This window comes from Solanum stenotomum, chromosome 11 (assembly GCF_019186545.1).
Source record: "Solanum stenotomum isolate F172 chromosome 11, ASM1918654v1, whole genome shotgun sequence".
Classification (NCBI taxonomy): Eukaryota; Viridiplantae; Streptophyta; class Magnoliopsida; order Solanales; family Solanaceae; genus Solanum; species Solanum stenotomum.
In genome coordinates this window covers 36653156-36673210 of record NC_064292.1, presented here as the reverse complement: position 1 = coordinate 36673210, position 20055 = coordinate 36653156, and the positions used below count along the sequence as shown (strand labels likewise).

Genomic DNA, 20055 nt, shown 5'->3' with positions numbered 1-20055 from the left:
GGGGGGGGGGGGGGTTGATAGGACCCCGTAAAGAATAAGTGTGTAGTTGAGAATTCAGTAATAGCTTGAGGGTGCTTTTGGCCATGTTCTCTAATTTTGGATGTGAGTTTCATGAAACAAAAAAGATGAATTTATATAGATAAATCTCGAAGAGTATAAACAATCCTCTTTTGAACACATGAACTCTCCATTTACTCAATATAATAATTTATTATCACTAATATTTAAACATGTAATTAACTAAATATTTATAATATTTTAATCTAGTGTAGGGGCAAAATAATATTTCAACTTTCAACTTTTTTTGTTTCCACTTTTAGTAATATATATATATGATTTATAATAAATGTAAAGTAAAGTAGCTTTTACATGACATAAAAAAGGTAAACTTTTAATATCAGATGATGTATAAGATTAATCATACGATGGTAAAATAATACTTTTTCTCTCCCAATTTATGTGTCACTTTTCATTTTTCGAGAGTCAAACAATTTAAGTTTGACCAAAAATTTCCGAGTGGAATCTTCAATTTTTTTTGGAAATAAAATTTATATATTTGTAAACTACGTAAAAAGCACTCACAATAATTGACAATTGAAATAATTACATAAAAGATATATGAAAATTTTACGATCAAAGATAGAATTTTTTGAATCTCGAAATCCGAAAAATGGCACACAAATTGAAACGAAGGGATAATAAATTTATTGATTAGTAACCGAAAATAAACGGTAAGTAATTTGCATAAAAAAATATTTTCTTAATAATAAAATAAGTAGTAGTAGTAGTTACCATAACTAGTCTTAACTTACATTGCATAAAAAAAGGAAACTCTCCTCCTTATATATACTCTACTACTATTCTTCTTCATTTTATCAAATTAAGAGATTTTTTTGTATAGAAATGGATAAGAATTGCCGTGAAAATGGCAAAAGCATCAAATTGTTTGGTTTTGAGATCACTACACAAAAGGGGAGTATTATAAATACATTGTATTATGAATATCCTTTACACAATTTATTGAATAAACCTTCAATCGAATATGGATTTATTAATTGAATAAATCTACAGTAAATAAATATATGATTGGATAAAAATGCACAAGTAAATAGATTCCAGTTCATTTGACCAAGAGTCAAAAATCAAATAATGATTAATATCTTTCTATATTTACTTTATTTTCATATGACCATGAGTCAAAAATTGAATAATAATTAATATCTTTCTATATGTAGTTTATTTTCATTTGACTATGAGTCAAAAATCAAATAATAATTAATATCTTTTTATATTTACTTTATTTTCATTTGACAATGAGTCAAAAAACAAACAATAATTAATATATTTCCAAATTTAATTTATTTTAATTTGACCATGAGTCAAAAATCGAATAATAACTAATATCTTACTATATTTACAACCCTTTTCTTTCCCAATTTCGCTATCTGATTCTTATATATAGACCTACAATTATACCCTCAATACATATTACATGAAGTTGCCAATCTTGTTTGTTTATCTCCAAACCGAACCTTACCCATTTTAGCTAGTAAGCATTATTATTATTACTAGGATTTCTTGCCTAGTGGAACATCAATACAAATTGTTAGTCATGCTTAGATTATTGGATACTCATTCCAATTCAAATGAGAGAAAAAAGCACAATAAATCAAGTGTTTCGGTCTTCATCTTGATTTTTTGCCCCCTTTTCTCTTATTTGAATTAGAATTAGAATCCAATAATCTCACGAAGTATTTGCAACAGCAAATAAGCTGCAACAACAAAGGGTTTCATGCTTACGGAGAAAGCATTTTTATGAGAAAAGACATACACATCTTTCATAGTCTAAAGGCAAAGCAAATGCAGTTTGTTGCCACTAATAGGCTACAAGTAAGAGTCAACTGATTGTTAGTGTGTAGAGGTAATCAGTTGACTCTTACTTGTAGCTTATTAGAGGCAACGAACTACATTTTCTGTCCCTTTAGACTATGAAAGATGTGTATGTCTTTTCTCATAAAAATGTTTTCTCCGTAAGCATGAAACTCCTTTGTTGTTGCAGCTTCTTTACCCAATTAGCTTTCCCATGAAAATCCAATCCTTTGAAGAATGCTATGTGTTCATTCTCTATCCATGGATTTCCTTTCTTGTTTTTTCTTCCCATAAAATCTTTTTAGACATTATTGCTGCATGTTGTAGTTGTTCTCAACACCAAACAATTTCAATTTTATGCTTTTTATTTCTCCTCATTGCTATTTTTCTTTAATCTTAATTTGAGAATTCAAAAAGAATAGTGTATATATAAGGAAGAAAAATTCCTTTTTATGCAATGTAAAAGATAACTAGGAAAACACTGCATTTTCACTTTTCCTAATATGTAAGATTTGTTATGATAATCAGTTCATATTTTTTTTAGGATTACTTTCCCTTTAGTTTATTTTACTAATCAATAAATTTATATGTACTTATCTTTTAAATAATCTGATTGTTTGGATCATTTTTATACCGTCAATCAATGTATATAACTTAAATCAATCTGTATTTACATCGAAATAATTATTTTATCATACTATGATTAAGATTTTTTTCCATTCAATATCATTTATATAAAAGGTTCTCTTTTGTATGCCATGTAAAAACTACTTTGTATTTATTACAATCAAGTACAAATATGGAAAAGTGTCTTTGAGATAAGGAAAAATATTCCAAATTATTTATGGCAAGAAGGTAAAGGATCATATGACTATACAAATTATAATTTACGTTTTTTTTTCCTATATGTTTTGATATCCCAAAATATTATGTGATAAATAAAGAACATGGTGGAAATAATAGTTGAAACATGTCATAAAACTTCCTAAAAAAATGTTTTTTTATTGTATTGAAATGTACACACTCCATATTTTCATTAACTTTTCCTCGTTACAAATAGCCATGTTGTAATATTGAATGTTATTGTAGTGAATCAAGAGATCTCAGAGAGGAGTTCCTATGTTTGATCCTCTTGACACAGGGAAAACACTCTTGGCCAAAGATGTTGCTACAAAGTGAACGATTAACACAGTGCTTGTAGTTTGTTGTGTAAAAAAGAAGGTACGGGAAGAGTGAACGATTAACACAGTGCTTGAATAAGCACCATGTCAATCGTTCACTCTCTCTGTACAATTTTTCACACAACGAACTACAAGAAATATTGATAAATGTTGTCCCACACTCTGTAGCAACATCTTTGGCCAATAGTGTTTTTCCTGTGCCAGGAGAACCAAGCATAAGCACTCCTCTCCAAGGCCTATCATCACTGCAAATAACATTCAATATTACAATATGTTACGTGACTGCTTGTTACGAGGAAAAAATAAAGGGAATCTGAAGTGTGTATGGCATTTCCCTCCAAGGAAAATATTTTTAGAAAATTATATGAAATGTTTAAAATTCTTTCGGTTTTGGGGAGTCACTATTAAAGATTAATAATAATGAAACTAGCAAATTTGGAAATATTTTGTTGATTTTCTTAAAAGAAGAATGCATAATAATGTCAAAATGTGTCCGTTGGAGCGAGTGATGTGAAGTTGAAAGTTAAGATAATTATAAAAAAATGATATCATTTTCTTCATTTTGGGACCAAACATGCATCCACACATCATTTATTAGTATGCTAATATTTCAAAACCAACTATTTGGAGTACCTAGACGCTCCTCTTTGCTTCACTAATTAGTTCAACAACATCATCCCATTTAGCCCCTGAATTTGTGTCCATAATGTCCTTTTTAAGCTAAGAAACCAATTCAGGAAGAGGTTGTCGCTACCCATAATTGGACATGATGACACTTGTCTATTCCCACCAAGACAAGTTAGCCTCAACCCAACAAAAAAAATGAAAGATAAAGAAAAAGCAAGATAAACGCAAACAACTTATTCATTCTATTCACACCCCAAAATTTGGTTGTCACGTGTACAAGCCACTAATACATAAAGTGTGGAATTAAGAAATAAGTACATGTCTCAAGCCTTTGTCTCTCAAATAAACATAAAAATAAGAACTATAGGGCCCGTCGGGATGACAAACAACTACCTCTCATTAGTTCTTTGAGAAGCCTTAGAAGTAGAAGTGCAATCACACGATACCGAGCTCGGAACCTACACAAGTGTAGAAGCAAGGAGTGAGTACCAACAACACGGTAACAATTCTACAATATACACCTCACAAGGCTCAATAATCACAGTCCAATAGTTACAAGTCAACAACCAACATGTCTCAAGTAAGTCAATCTCAATGTCAAGTAGACAAGTAGCTAGGTCAAACATAAGCATAAAATTGCATTAAATCACAATAATCAAACTCTTGCTGGAACCATTTCCCTTTGGCACAATATCACTAGCCAGAATCATTTCACATCGGCTTTATATCATATGACTAGCCAGAACTATTTCCCATAAGCTTTATATCAGATCACTAGCCGGAACCATTTTCCATCGCTTTAAATCACTAGTCGGAATCATTTCACATTGGCTTTATATCATATTACTAGTCGGAACCATTTCCCATCAGCTTTATATCACATGTCTCACCACGGTGTACAACAATCAATGCACATAAGCAAGTTCACACCATAAGAAGTAGACAGAAATTCAAGCAATTCAAGTCCACATTCATGCTATCAAGTATTTCATCAATCAATCAAATAGGGTCCACTACAAGGCAAATCGCAAGTTTCGATGTTAAAATCCAAAAATAATCAAAGGAAAAGTTATGTTTTAGGGTCATAAAAGTTTACCCAAAAGATTTAGCACAAGAAATCTCTTCAAATTAGCCTCTAAGGGTTTTGCCAAGCTCAAAAATGGAAAATGGGGCTTAAACCCTGAAATTTCAAACCAAAAACCACTCTACAATGTCGCAAAAGCGACCATGGGTTCGCAAAAGCAAACCCTACTAAAACTCACGACCATGACACCTCCATCACAAAAACGAAGGTCGTGTGCACGACCCAGACCATCGTGATTGGCACCCACACTAACACTCCGGTGGGAGAACCTCTACTACAACTCCAACTAAGAAACTAATCTAAAACCTAAGGCATTTAAGTATACGAAAACTAAAATAATGGCTAAAACTGAAGTTCCCATAAAATTCAATAAAAGATCTAACAACTAACAATGTGGAAGAAACAACCTAGAACTTGAAAGTTAATGTACCAAAACAACTAAAGTTTAACAAATCTAAACAACAAGGGATGCAACCCCAATATAATGAACTAATCAACTAACTACGACATAAGTTTAAGTCCTAAATGGTGGACATAGACGAAAGAGAACCCATGGCAGCCCGGAAGAATTGACTCACCCTTGAATTTGAACGATCACTGATCTCCTAAGCGAGGTCTCTCAATAGCTGCTTGAAGATGCCTTGTACTTAACAAAAATAAGAGCAAGTGCAGTATCAGTACACAGCCACAGTGTATTGGTAGGATCACGTGATTATCCCACTAAGTGCAACATAAGCAAGTCAAGACAATAATATAATCACATGCATATATATATATCAACGTACACAATATCAATAACATTTACAAACAACGAACAACTTCACATTTTATATAACATCATTGGTCCTCTCATGGAACCCAAACCCAAACTGTTAGCATACCGAAACGTGGTACTCGATCCAATAATTATGCCTGAATATGGCAACTGATCCAAGTTATTTATGACGGAATGTGAAAACCGATCCATTGAACACACTACAATCACAATCACAATCACAAGTATATCTTCAAGATCATACATTTAAGTAATGATTTCATGGCAATCATCATTCATCTATCTAGTTTACAACATGTGTGATCAACATTGCAACATTAATATACATACAAGTATCATAATGAAGCAGGAACAAACATACATCACACAAGCATAGAATCACAACATCAGCTACCTCGAAACAAGCTTGAAACCCTAAGAAACATGATCCTTCCCTTTTCGGATACGTTCTTCTTGTTCTTGGTCTACAAACAATCAATATAATACGGGAATCAATAAACAATCACTAATTACCCGAATTACGAACAATTCTATGAACTCTAGATCAAACTCATGATCCCAATTATCCAAATTAGGGTTGTTTCCACCATAGAATCTACATCAAAACCCTCCCCCATCATTAATTACCCATTCTATTACTTTTTATAGATCGAAAACAGATTCAGGGAGTGAAAAGATTACCTTTAGCCTCAAGAATGGTGAAAAATGAGTAGAAATCGCCTGGGGTTCATTCCTCAGCTCTAAAATTTGAAAAGTGTCAAATAAGGTCGTTTAGGGGTTGATTTACGACTTTAAGTTGCGTCAGGCCCTCCTCAGCGGCACCCACCCCGCTATAGTGGCCCCGCCAGAGCGACACAAATCCCGCTAGGGCGGCTTGCATGGGACCAGTGAGGTAATTAAAGAATTTGAAAATCACTATTTCACAACACACCTCTAACTAACGACGCTAAAAAAATACCCTTTACACTACGATCGATTTCGGGAGTTCTATTCACCCGAATTCAATTCCGTAAAGTCGTCCCAATTCCTTAATGAGTTATTTATCTCCTCATGTAATAAAAATCATAATTAACTCACCCGATTGTTACCAGATTTCCCTACACCTTAATGACATCAATTTCTTCCAAATCTGGACTAGGTTGGGAAATTTCAAGATACTACGAAAAAGTTTCCCAACCCAAAAATTTTCCCCGTTGGCTTTTCTATAACAACGGAACCCGGTCGTTACAATAGATACCAATTTACCCATCACTCATCGCCAAGAGATAAACATAGGAAAAATAGGCTAAGGAAGCAGTGAAGTAGTACCTGAATTGACGAACATTTGGGGATACTTGTCTCGCATGTCCTTCTCGATTTCCTAAGTAACTTCCTCAACAGGATGATGCTTCCATTGAACCTTCACAGACTTATTCTCCTTGGTCTTCAACTTACGCACCTCATGATCAAGAATTGCAATTGGTTCCTCCTCATATTAGAGGTCTTTGTCAAACACAATTGAGTCCCACTTAATGATATAATATCCATCACCATGATATCTCTTCAGCATAGATACATGAAATATCGGATGAACACCTGATAGATTAGGATGTAAAGCCAATCTATACGCTACCAGTCCTACACATTTAAGAACCTCAAAAGGACCAATGTATCGCGGACTTAGCTTACCCTTTTTGCCGAATCTCATCACCCCTTTCATAGGTGACACCTTAAGAAGAACATTGTCACCGGTTTGAAATTTCATGTCTTTTACCTTATGATCCACATACTTCTTCTGTGTACTCTGCGCTGCTAAAAGTTTAGCTTGAATACTCCTCATCTATCTTGAGTATCTTTCACTAAATCTACCCCCAAAGGTTTCACATCTTCAGTCTCAAACCATCCTATGTATGATCTACATCCCCTCCCATATAATGCCTCAAATGGTGCCATATCTATGCTGGAGTGATAACCATTATTATAAGAGAATTCACACAAAGGTAAGAACTTATCCCAATGTCCTCCAAAATCAATCACACATGCCCTGAACATGTCTTCCAGTACTTGAATAGTCCTCTCTGATTGTCCATCCGTCTATGGATGAAAGGCTGTACTAAAAGTGAGTTGTGTTCCCAATTCATCATGCAATTTCCTCCAAAACTTGGATGTGAAATGGGTACCACAGTATGAGATGATAGAGAAGGGAACCCCATGCGACCTCACTATCTCTTTCACATAAACTTTAGCCAATTGTTCAGCATTATAATCTATTCTTACCAAAATGAAATGGGCTGATTTAGTCAATCTATCAACCACTACCCAAATAGAATCAAACTTCCACAAAGTCTTGGGAAGACTAACCACAAAATCCATGGCTATTATTTCCCACTTCCATTCTGGAATTGGCATTCTTTAAAGCAAACCTGCAGGCCTTTGATGTTCATACTTCACTTGTTGACAATTTTGACACTTCGCCACAAACTCCACTATGTCTTTCTTCATGCCCAACCACCAACAATTTCATTTCAGATCTCTGTACATCGTGGTCACACCCGGATGAATAGAATATCGCGAACCATGAGACTCTGCCAATAATTTCTCAATCAAGTCATCTACTCTAGGAACATATATTCTCCCTTTAAAATTGAGCACACCATCCGCATCAAGAGTGGTCTCTTGTGCCTTACCAATCACAGTCTTTTTTCTAAGCTCCTTCAAATTCTCATCCTCAAATTGTTTGGCCTTGATCTCCTCAATGAATGTGGCCCTCACTTCAAGACTAGCTAACTCCCACCTCTTTCTAAGATGCCCAACTGCATGACCTTAGACTCTAAGGTCTGAATTTCCTTAGCCAAAGGTGGCTTGGTTGCACTCAAGCAAACTAAACTACCCCTACTCACCGCTTTTCGACTCAAAGTGTCTGCCACCATATTAGCCTTGCCCGGATGGTATTAAATGGGGGATATCATAGTCCTTAAGTAACTACATCCACCTTCGTTGTCTCAAATTCAGATCATTTTGAGTGAACACATGCTGCAAACTACGATGATGAGTAAATACCTCACACTTAACACCATAAAGGTAATACCGCAATATCTTAAGAGCAAACATTACTGCTACCAATTCCAAATCATGTGTTGGATAATTCCTCTCATGCACTTTCAATTGACGCGAGACATAAGCTATAACATTCTTATCCAGCATTAACACAACACCCAAACCAGAATGTGAAGCATCACAATAAACAATAAAATCTTTACCTTCCACCGGTAATGCTAGGATAAGTGCGTTGGTCAAGAGAGTCTTTAGCTTTTGAAAGCTCTCATTGCATTTTTTAGTCCATTCAAATGGTATCTCCTTTTTAGTCAAATTAGTCAAGTGAGTAGCAATGGAAGAAAAATTCTTCACAGATCGATGATAGTAGCTAGCGAGCCCCATAAAACTCCTAACTTCCATCACCGAGCTAGGCCGAACCCAATTCTTAACTGCCTCAATATTTTGAGGGTCTACCATTACCCCTTCCTTTTAAACTAAATGTCCCAAAAATTCTACTGAAGTCAACCAAAATTCACACTTAAAAAATTTAGAATACAACCTTTGTTTCCCAAGAACACCCAAAAAAATACGAAGATGGTCGGCATGCTCTTCCTCATTTTTCGAATAGACCAAAATATCATCAATAAATACTATAACAAATGAATCAAGGAATGGTTTGAACACCTCATTCATCAAACTCATAAAAGTTGTAGGCGCATTGGTCAAACCAAAAGACATAACCAAAAACTCATAGTGCCCATAACGAGTTCTAAACGTCGTCTTAGGCACATCCTCAGGCCTAATTTTCAGTTGATGGTAACTGAATCTTAGATCAATCTTAGAGAAAACTGTTGCACCTTGCAATTGGTCAAAAAAGTCATCTATTCGAGGCAAAGTATACTAGTTTCGAATAGTGACCCTATTCAATTGCCGGTAATCTTTATACATTCTCATACTACCATCCTTTTTCTTAACAAACAAAATCGGAGCACCCCATGGGGAAGCACTAGGACGAATAAATCCCTTAGCAAGAAGCTCTTGGATTTGAGCCTTTAGCTCTCTTAATTCTGTCAGAGCCATGTGATATGAAGGGATAGAAATGGGACGAGTACTAGGTTGTAAATCAATGAAAAAATCTATATCTCTATCTAGAGGCATACCAGACAAATCATTAGGAAATACTTCACTAAATTCAGACACCACAGGAATAGACTCAATGGATGGAGCCTCAATCTCAATATCCCTAATATGAGACAAATAAGCGAAACTACCCTGCTTCACTAATTTATTAGCCCGAATGAAGGATATAATCTTAGCTTGCTTAGGCTTGTACACCCTTTCCCACTCTAATTTTTCCTTTCCCGAAATTTCTAGAGTTACAGACTAAGTATTACAATTAAGCACATCATAATAGGGGGACAACCAAGTCATGCCTAAGATTATGTCAAAGTCATTATATCCAAAATCACCAAATCAGCCCAAGTCTGAAATCCCATAAACAAAATAGGGCAAGCACGATAGACAGGGGTAACTATGACTAACTCCAATTGGGGTAGAAACACAAATAGAGGCATCAAGAATACATAAATCATATCAAAATCCGAGCAAATCTCACGGATACATATGAATAAGTAGAACCCGGATCAAACAACACATTAGCCATCTGGTCACAGACAAAAATAGTACTTATGATTACTACGTTAGACGCCTCCGCCACATTCTTGCCCGAAAAAGCATAATATTGAGCTCTATCATCATGACGAGCCACTTCCCTTCCTGGTTGCTCGTTACCCCTACATCCGTTACCATTTCCTCTACCTCCACGACCTCACTAATAACCTCCTCACCCACCTTGTGGGCATCCTCTACCATTACTACCATTCCCTGTGGGTACCATTGCTCTAGAATGCTATTGCGCGACATCTAATACATGTGGGTGGGGACAATATTTCCTCATATGCCCAAGTTCTCCACAATTTTAGCATGTACGATCAAAAAATAGTGTGTCGCCCGTCGAAGGCGCGATTCCCTGTCTATCCTGAAAATTATAAGATGGAGTTCCAGAGTAGTTACTTGTAGAGGCGGGCATAACAAACTGAATTGGCTTGGCTTCAAGCATTGGCCTCCCTGAACCTCTGGAATAAGAGCCTTGGAAGTTGCCTGAATTCTTGGACCTTTTGCCAATGCCTTAGTTTGACCGTCTCGCCTCACCCTCTCCACTTTCTTAACATAGTCTGTCACCTCATTAAAGCTTCTCCGTGCAGAAGTCATATGAACAGATAATACTTGCAGCTCATAATTTAGTACCTTAAAAAATAACCAGATTCTCTCTTCCTCAGTAGTCACCAACTCCGTAGCATATCTAAACAAAACATGGAACTTGGCCTCATAAGCAGCCACATACATACCACTTTGCTCTAAACCCATAAACTCATCTTTTTTGCGATCCCTCAAGGTTCTAGGCACATATTTCTCTAAGAACAGAGCATGAAACTGGGTCCAAGTAAGTGGAGGTAAAGTAGAAGATTTGCATTCCATGTAAGCACTCCACCACTGCTTAGCGTCACCTTGAAGTTGAAAGGACATGAACTCAACCCCATGCTGATGGACAATTCCTAACTTATGAAGCCTCTCATAGAAATCTAAGATGAACTCATAAGCATCCCCACTCTCAGAACCAAGAAACACAGGAGGGTTTAGCTTCAAAAATGTAGTCAACGTCATAAGAGAACCCAACAAAGGACGGAAGAACGCATCAATACCTCCAGTACCGCCCACCTTAGGCGCAATGCTAGCAACAAGAGGATTAGTAGGAGTTTGAGTTGCTTGAGAAGAAGGAAGCACTCCAGGACCAACCAACCCTTTCAAAAGTGACATGATCTGTCGAGCTAACACTGGGTCTATGAGGGGGAACTTTGGTAGTCTCAGCCTGCACCTCTTCCTCTTGTCCCACATCCTCAACATTATCAAAATCAACAGTCTCCTCTTCAATCTCTTCATGATGCGTAGGAGGGTTCTCATTCACAGGAGCATTCTCCACATGAGCTCTATTCCCAACAGGCGCTACTCTTCCACGGCCTCTACCCCTAGCACTTCCTCTACCCTTGCCTCGACCACGACATCTCGCTGTAGAGTCCTCAGCTGGAGTATTGACGAGAGCTACGAGCCTGAAGTCGTTATATCTAGTATTAACCATCTACGGACAGATGAGTGAAGGGGGTAAGATACCAATTTGAATCGACATATACCAATAAGAATCAACTTATAGCACGAAAGGAAACAAGAGAAAAATAGAGAGATTTCGTAAAGTCCTATAGCCTCTCGAAGAAAAGTAAAGGCGTCCCCGTACCATTCCACGAGACTACTAGACTCATTTTGGTACATCGAGATCAACGAACCTAGGCTCTGATACCAACTTTGTCACGACCCATACCATCGTGATTGACACCCACACTAACACTTTGGTGGGAGAACCTCTACTACAACCCCAACCAAGCAACTAATCTAAAAACTATGGCATTTAACTATACAAAAATGAAAATAATGGCTAAAACTGAAGTTCCCATAAATTTCAACAAAAAATCTAACAACTAACAATGCGGAAGAAACAACCTAGAACCTGAAAGTCAATGTACCGAAACAACTAAAGTTGAACAAATCTAAACAAGAAGGGATGCAACCCTAATCTAATGAACTAACCAACAAACTAGAACATAAGTCTAAGTCTAAAATGGTGGACATAGACGGAAGAGAACCCATCGCAGCCCAGAAGAATTGACTCACCCTTGAATTCGAACGATCACTGATGTCCTAAGCGAGGTCTGTCAGTAGCTGCTTGAAGATGCCTTGTACTTAACAAAAATAAGAGCAAGTACGTGCAGTATCAGTACACAACCACAGTGTACTGGTAGGATCACGCGGCTATCCCACTAAGTGCAACATAAGCAAGTCAAGCCAATAATATAATCACATGCATATATATATATATCAACGTACACAATATCAATAACATTTACAAACAACGAACAACTTCACATTTTATATAACACATTGGTCCTCTCATGGAACCCAAACCCAAAATGTTAGCATACCGGAACGCGGTACCCGATCCAATAATTATGCCGGAATGTGGCAATCGATCCCATAGTTATGCTGGAACATGGAAATTGATCCAAGTTAGTTATGCTGGAACGTGGCAACCGATCCATTCAACACACCATAATCACAATCACAATTATATCTTCAAGATCATACAGTTAAGTCATGATTTCATGGCAATCATCATTCATCTATCTCATTTACAACAAGTGTTATCAACATTGCAACTTTAATATACATACAAGTATCATAATAAAGAAGGAACAAGCATACATCACACAATCATAGAATCACAACCATCACATACCTCAAAACAAGCTTGAAACCCTAAGAAACTTGATCCTTCCCTTTTCGGATTCGTTCCTCTTGTTCTTGGTCGACAAACAATCAATATAATACGGGAATCAATAAACAGTCACTAATTACCCGAATTACTAACAATTTTATGAACCCTAGATCAAACTCATGATCCCAATTATCCAAATTGGGGTTGTTTGAACCATAGAATCTATATCAAAATCCTCCCCCATCATTAATTACCCATTCTATTACGTTCTACAGATCGAAAATGGATTCGGGGAGTGAAAAGCTTACCTTTAGTCTCAAGAATGGTGAAAAATGAGTAGGAGTCGCCTGGGGTTCGTTCCTTACCTCTAAAATTTGAAAAGTGCCAAATAAGGTCGTTTAGGGGTTTATTTACGACTTTAAGTCGCGTCAGTCCCGCCATAGCTGCACCCACCCCGCTACAGCGGCCCCACCAGAGCAACACAAATCCCACTAGGGCGGCTTACATGGAACCAGTGAGCTAATTAAAGAATTCCAAAATCCCCATTTCACAACACACCTCTAACCAATGACGCTCAGACAATACCTTTTACGCTACGATCGATTTCGAAAGTTCTACTCACCTGAATTCAATTCTGTTACGTCGTACGAATTCCTTAACGAGTTATATATCCCCTTATGTAATCAAAATCATAATTAACTCACCCGATTGTTACTAGATTTTCCTACACCTTAATGACTCCGATTTCGTCTAAATCTGGACTAGGTTGGGAAATTTCAAGATACTACGAAAAAGTTTTTCGACTCAATATTTTTCCCCATTGGCTTTTCTATAATGACGGAACTTGGTCGTTACATCGGGCCAACACAGGAAAAAAAGAACCTAAGAGACGACCGTCTTCTCTTAGGTTTCTTCCTCCCGCGCCCGTCGCCGCCCGATCCGCGTTAGAGGGGAAGAGTAGTAAAGCGGGAAAAGAAAGAGGGAAGGGGAGCAGAATCCTATTCTCTTCGCGAGAACTTTCGGATCATAGAAGCATTCAGAACGGGTTCCGTGTTTATTTTGTTGGCAGAAATGATCTATTCCATTCGGGGCTTCGGGGAACCAAAAAATTGGACTTGAGAATCAAGAATAGATAGACAGTGCAACCTTCGCAATTGCGATCAGGTCTTCGCTAATGCGACCATCGCAATAATGAAGACTTTTTTGCATTTGTGAGGCCTGCAACACTAGAAAACACAACCATCACTCAAAACATCGAAAGGACCCTCAAGATTCATTCAGAACCTTGTACACACAAACCATATATAAAATTTGACTGTACACAACGTTCTGGACTCAATGAAACTATTGACACATGAATGTGAGGTCTCCTTGACCCTACATCCATGAAAGTCACAAGAAACTAACACAACACCTAAAAAAGCTAAATCAAGCTCGGGACCTCTCAAAAATCAACCAAGACCTCCCCTAGACGTAAAATCATCCCCTGAATTCAATGGAACTCCTCAACATTCCAATTCAAGCCTCCGAACCTCGAATGTTCACCAATGTCAATCCAACGGCTAACTTTTACAACTTTTCATCTTAGGATCTCAAATCTTTAAAAAGACTTCGAATCTTAAACCGACAAATCTCACAGACAGGATTCCATATTTCGGGACTGATGGAAACGTTGAAATTCTATTCCGACACTCAAAACTCCAAAAGACACTGAAAACTACTTTTAACAACTTTAGCCTTTCAAACTCAAATCTTTAAAAAATTCAAAACTTACAACTGCTGAAAAACAATTTTCAAAAATCAATTAGAAACAACTTGGGGTCAATATTGGGAGGGGCAAAATAGTAAATTTACAAAACCTTTTGAAAAAGATCAACCGGGTTAATATAGAGGTCCATCGTACTTTACTATTGACTTAACGTCTTCTACAACATTCTGATAGTTCTAAAGGAGGACGATAAGAATATTATAAAGAACCTAAAGTCTCAGCTTAGTACAAATAGAGTAAAGGAGTTTTTGTGCATTGTCAGTACCTACTTAGATTCATGTCAGGATGTTCAACTACTAAAGCCATTCATCTTGTGAGAAAACTGATGAAGAAATATAGGAAGAGGAAAAGGGATTTGCATATGGTGTTCATTGACCTTTAAAAGGCCTATAACAAAGTCCGGAGAAAAGTCCTTTGGCGATGCTTGGAGTATAAAGGTGTCCATGTGGTTTACACCAGGGATAAACACTTAGCTTGTTTATATTTTTGTTTAATTTTTTATATATATTTTTATTAATTGTATACTCATCGATGTAAATGCACGATGAAACGGTGGCCCATAAATACTATCTGATATATTTTCCTTAATCCAAAGACACATTTTCCTCTTCTTTTCATTGAATTATAATAAATGTAAAGTAAAGTAGATTTTTCATCCTGTAAAAAAGGTAAACATTTAAAACTGGATGATGTATAACATTAATCATACGACGGTATTGTCATATTTTTCCTTTTTAGAGTCAAACCATAAAAACGTTGATTAACATTTTACGATGTATTTTTTCATCATATTGATATGTAAAAGTTGAAATTTATAGTACTTTTCGTATAGTTTTTGAATATCTATTTTTTCTTAAAAATTATCAAATTAATGTAATTTAATTTAACATTGAAAATTAGTCAAATTGACTTTCGAAAAGTGAAACATGATAATTAAAAGTGGACGGAAGTAATAGTAAATTTATTGATTAATAACGTAAAATAAACGGTAAGTAATTTGCTTAAAAATATATTTCTTAATAATAAAATAAGTAGTAGTAGTAGTAGTAGTTAGCATAACTAGTCTTAAAAACATGCTTCTATCTCTTACATTGCATTAAAAAAGGAAACTCTCCTCCTTATATATACTCTACTACAATTCTTCTTCATTTTATCAAATTAAGAGATTTTTTTTACTTAGCAATGGATAGGAATTGCAATGAAAATGGCAAAAGCATCAAATTGTTTGGTTTTGAGATCACTATTACAACAACTAGGACGACGACAACTACTTCTCCTGCTGCAATAATGTCTGAAAAAGATTTCATGGGAAGGAAAATCAAGAAAGGAAATCGATGGACAGAGGATGAACACAAAGCATTCTTGAAAGGATTAGATTTTCATGGAAAAGGAAATTGGACTAACATTGCTAAGTATTTCTTGCCTACTAGAACTTCGACACAGGTTGCTAGTCATGCTCAGAAGTACTTCGTGAGATTATTAGATGCTAATTCCAATTCCAATGAGAGAAAAAAGTGCAAGAAATCAAGTGTTTTCGATCTTTGTATTGAAAAAATAGAGGATACACATAATCAAGAAAGTGGTCAAGAAACTCATAATGTGCCAAGTTTTGTACCAAATTACATGATGAAAAGTGTTCCAACAGTAATGCCTCTTACTTGGGTTTACATGTATCCGTATAATGATCATTATGCCTCTACGTCAATCAATACTACTACATTTGGCAAGCCATTTTCTGGGATTTCTTAGTCTTCTTCTGAGGGTAATAATTTGGAGTTAAGGTTATAAGACAAGAAGATATACACAAGGCTACTTATTCTTTGATGCTTTTTTTATGGATATATGTCTTATTGTAGTTGTATATTTCCGATATATGAAATGAAACCATAGTTAGTTCTTGATCCTTTCATCGTCTTGTTGTGTACCACATCGACATTTATTTAAATTTATCTCTATCTCAGCCCAGCTTCAAATCAGATAACAGGCACCTCAAAACGAACACGGATAAGTATTAGAAAAATCTCTGCAAGTCGTCATTCTAAGACAATGACAATTAATCGTGGATTAATTGAAGCTCACACAGAAGGAGAAAGGGAAGGAAGGATTTAGTGAGAATCGACATTACATTTGTACGACTAAGGGGGGAATTTCTTGACACCAATATCGAAATAATCTTTTTTTAAGAGGTACATACTAAGTATTAGTACTTATTTTAACTGAATGAAAAGTATATGTTTGATGTAATCATATAGTGAAAGTAAGCTTTTTCCCAATATAATGAAGGTATTAGCTGCATTAATTAATCGACAAGGTTCTGAACTGGCAAGTGATTTAGCATCAGATGGAGACTTCAAGTAAATCCATCAGTTGGGAAGAATGGAAACCAGGAGTGATGACAACACATTGACTTGTTTTACTTCTAGGACCAGGACTTAAATGTGAGCCTTTGACATCAATGATGACTCTTTTGCTAAAACAAAATAAATAGAAAGCAATCAGGAGTAAAGAAAAATGAAAAATATCGAGTAAGAGCTATCAAAACAGAATGAGTCATGACCAATAATGTTAATTCGTCATTAATGTGAAATAAAGCTTGTGATGGAAGTACAAATTATACAGCCACTAAGTGTCACACCCCGAGCCTACACCTTGGGCGAGACTGGCACTCGAGCACCATTGCTAGCCCCAAGAGAACCATTGGCCTGGCTTACTTACTCAACGGAAGACTTTAAGCATTAAGAAAAGGATTCATATGCTAAATAACTCAACTATCTCAAACTGAACACATAATGTTTTAAAAATAAACATTTAACTTAGCCAAAATGACAACTCAAATCTGAACATAAGCCAATAACAAAATGATGACGAATGAACTAACATCTGACTGACTATCTATGAAACCTCTAAAACAACTGAGATGGATGTCGGGACAGGCCCACGACATCCTAATGAACTAAAATGATAAAGTAATGAAAAAGGGGAATCCTTCGGAAGTAAAAAGGCTCACCAACAACTCTGAAGTTCAACTGGATCAACGATGAGCTGGATGTTGATCCTTGTTACCTGCGTCTGCATCATAATAAGATGCAAGCCAACTATCATCAGTACATTAAGTGTACGAGTATGCAAGTTGGGATACTAAACACAACTTAAACTTGAAAGGAATCTGAAATGAACTGAAGAACTTACCTGGCTCAACTCAATTCAACATAAGTGAACTCATTTCAATATAAAGCAATTTAAAAATAAGTGCAATATAAAGAAAAACTGTTTAAAACATGATGTCAACTCTGTGGGTCTGTAAAGATACATATAACTCTGAGATGTATGTAAAAATACAAACAAATTGATGTATATAAAAATACAAAATACTATTGTGGGAGTTTCTCTAATCGACAACCATCACTTAAGAGCTATAGTGATGATACAACGTTTCTTGGCCCCACGCTGCCAGGGCCATCCTATACCTTGCCGGGGTATACAACCTGAACTACTAAGTGGATCCACTAGTCTATGCTAAAAAGCACTAAAGGTTCATCTAAAAAGTATGACCCTTTTCTATCTATCATGGCTACATGGTTTATGGGTGCTAGGGGTTCTTTGAATGCTCCCCCATATCGGTGCTCAATACTACTCCCAAAATATGATACTAGCTCTTTATGTTTAAAAGCATACTTCTTTTGTGATTTGAGATTAGTGCTCAAAAACTTAGATCAAAGGCTATCTTGGAAATCAAAGTTTCCCCTCTTGCTTCATTTAGAAAGTGATTACTCTTTTCTGAAAACTAGCCCGAAGGCCCTTCGGAAACCGAGGTTTCCTTTCTTGTTTAAATGTGAAAACATTTTAAACCCTTTGGGAATACATAGTCCCCATATACTTTTGAAGAAATGCACTTCAAACTTTATTCTTTACTCTTTACTCAACTTGAACTCTAAGTCTTAAAGCAAAGTTAAAACATTTTGAAAAGACTTTTGGAAAACTTTAAGAACTTCTCTTGACTTTGATATTAACTGCTCTTGACTTTGATATTAACTGCTCTTGACTTGACTCTTAACTGTTCTTGACTGGACTCTTAATTGATCTTTGAATTGAATTATGGATTCAAGGATTGAAGAATACTTGGCTCTATTGCCCCTATTACCATTACTTTGTCTGCTCTTAGGACACTCTCTCATAAAATTACCGTTCTGGCGACACTTGAAGCAACTAATGGATTCATCACGATATATCCCTGAGTGGCTCTTACCACTCTTAGCACATGCAGGAGTCTTAGTACCCCCTTATGCCTTACTACCTTGCGAATGCGCAGGTCTAACTCTGAAGTTCTGAAAATTCTAACTAATGTACTCACATTTGTTCCTTGGTGCAGGTGCACTAGCAGTTGATGGAGCAGGTCTTTTCTGCTTATGTTGGGAAGAAGACCGGTTTGTGTTACTATTTTGCTGCCCGAATTTAATCTCTGATGTCTTAGCCCTCTTATTCTCAAACTCTTCTCTATCCTTCAACTGGTCCTTCTCAACTTGTTGCACATGGATCATCAGCCTTGCTATGCCCATGGAACCTATTAGCATGGCTGCCTTACTTTCCTTATCATATATATGAGGCAACCTAACAACGAATAAACTCATCCTGCTCCTCATTTCGGCAACCATTTCTTTGCTTCTCTTAGATCATGAGGAAAGAAACACCTCATGAAAGCACTCTCAAAATAGTCCAACTCACAATCGGTTACGCGCAAGCACGAGTTAGAAAGAAATTTTTTATAGATAAAACTCTAATGCACGAAATGAGTATGAAAGAAGTGAAGGAATTTCCTAAATGTTGCAGCCTCCTAATTATAGATGTGGCACGCTTCACACCGATAACTAGGACCCTATAGACATAGCTTCACAGACTCCCTAGAATTCTTGAACTCTGTGCTCTGATACCAAGTTTGTCACTCCCCTAGCCTACACTTTGGGCGAGACGGGCACTTGAGAACCATTGCTGGCCCCAAGCGCCTTGGCCTGGCTTACTTACTCAACGGAAGACTTTAAGCAATAAGAAAAGAATTCCTATGCTAAATAACTCAACAGTCTCAAACTGAACACATAATGTTTTTAAAATAACATTTAACTTAGCCAAAATGGCAACTCAAATTTGAACATAAGCCAATAACAAAATGATGACGAATGAACTAACATCTGACTGACTATCTATGAAGCGTCTAAAATAACTGAGATGGATGTCGGGATAGGCCCACGACATCCTAATGAACTAAAATGATAAAGTAATGAAAATGGGGAATCCTCCGGAAGCAAGGAGGCTCACCAACAACTCTGAAGCTCAACTGGATCAACGATGCGCTGGATG

General features: G+C 36.4%; 2 protein-coding genes across 2 annotated transcripts in view; one reads left to right on the top strand and one right to left on the bottom strand.

Moving 5' to 3' along the window:
* LOC125844869 (immune-associated nucleotide-binding protein 9-like) overlaps positions 1–20055 on the bottom strand; it is a 947253-nt gene that overhangs the window by 158689 nt on the left and 768509 nt on the right. The gene's annotated exons all lie outside the window — the stretch shown is intronic.
* LOC125845884 (probable transcription factor At5g61620) lies at positions 15886–16452 on the top strand. Its single transcript, XM_049525375.1, has one exon. The coding sequence runs from the start codon at positions 15886–15888 to the stop codon at positions 16450–16452; it is 567 nt and encodes a 188-aa protein (XP_049381332.1).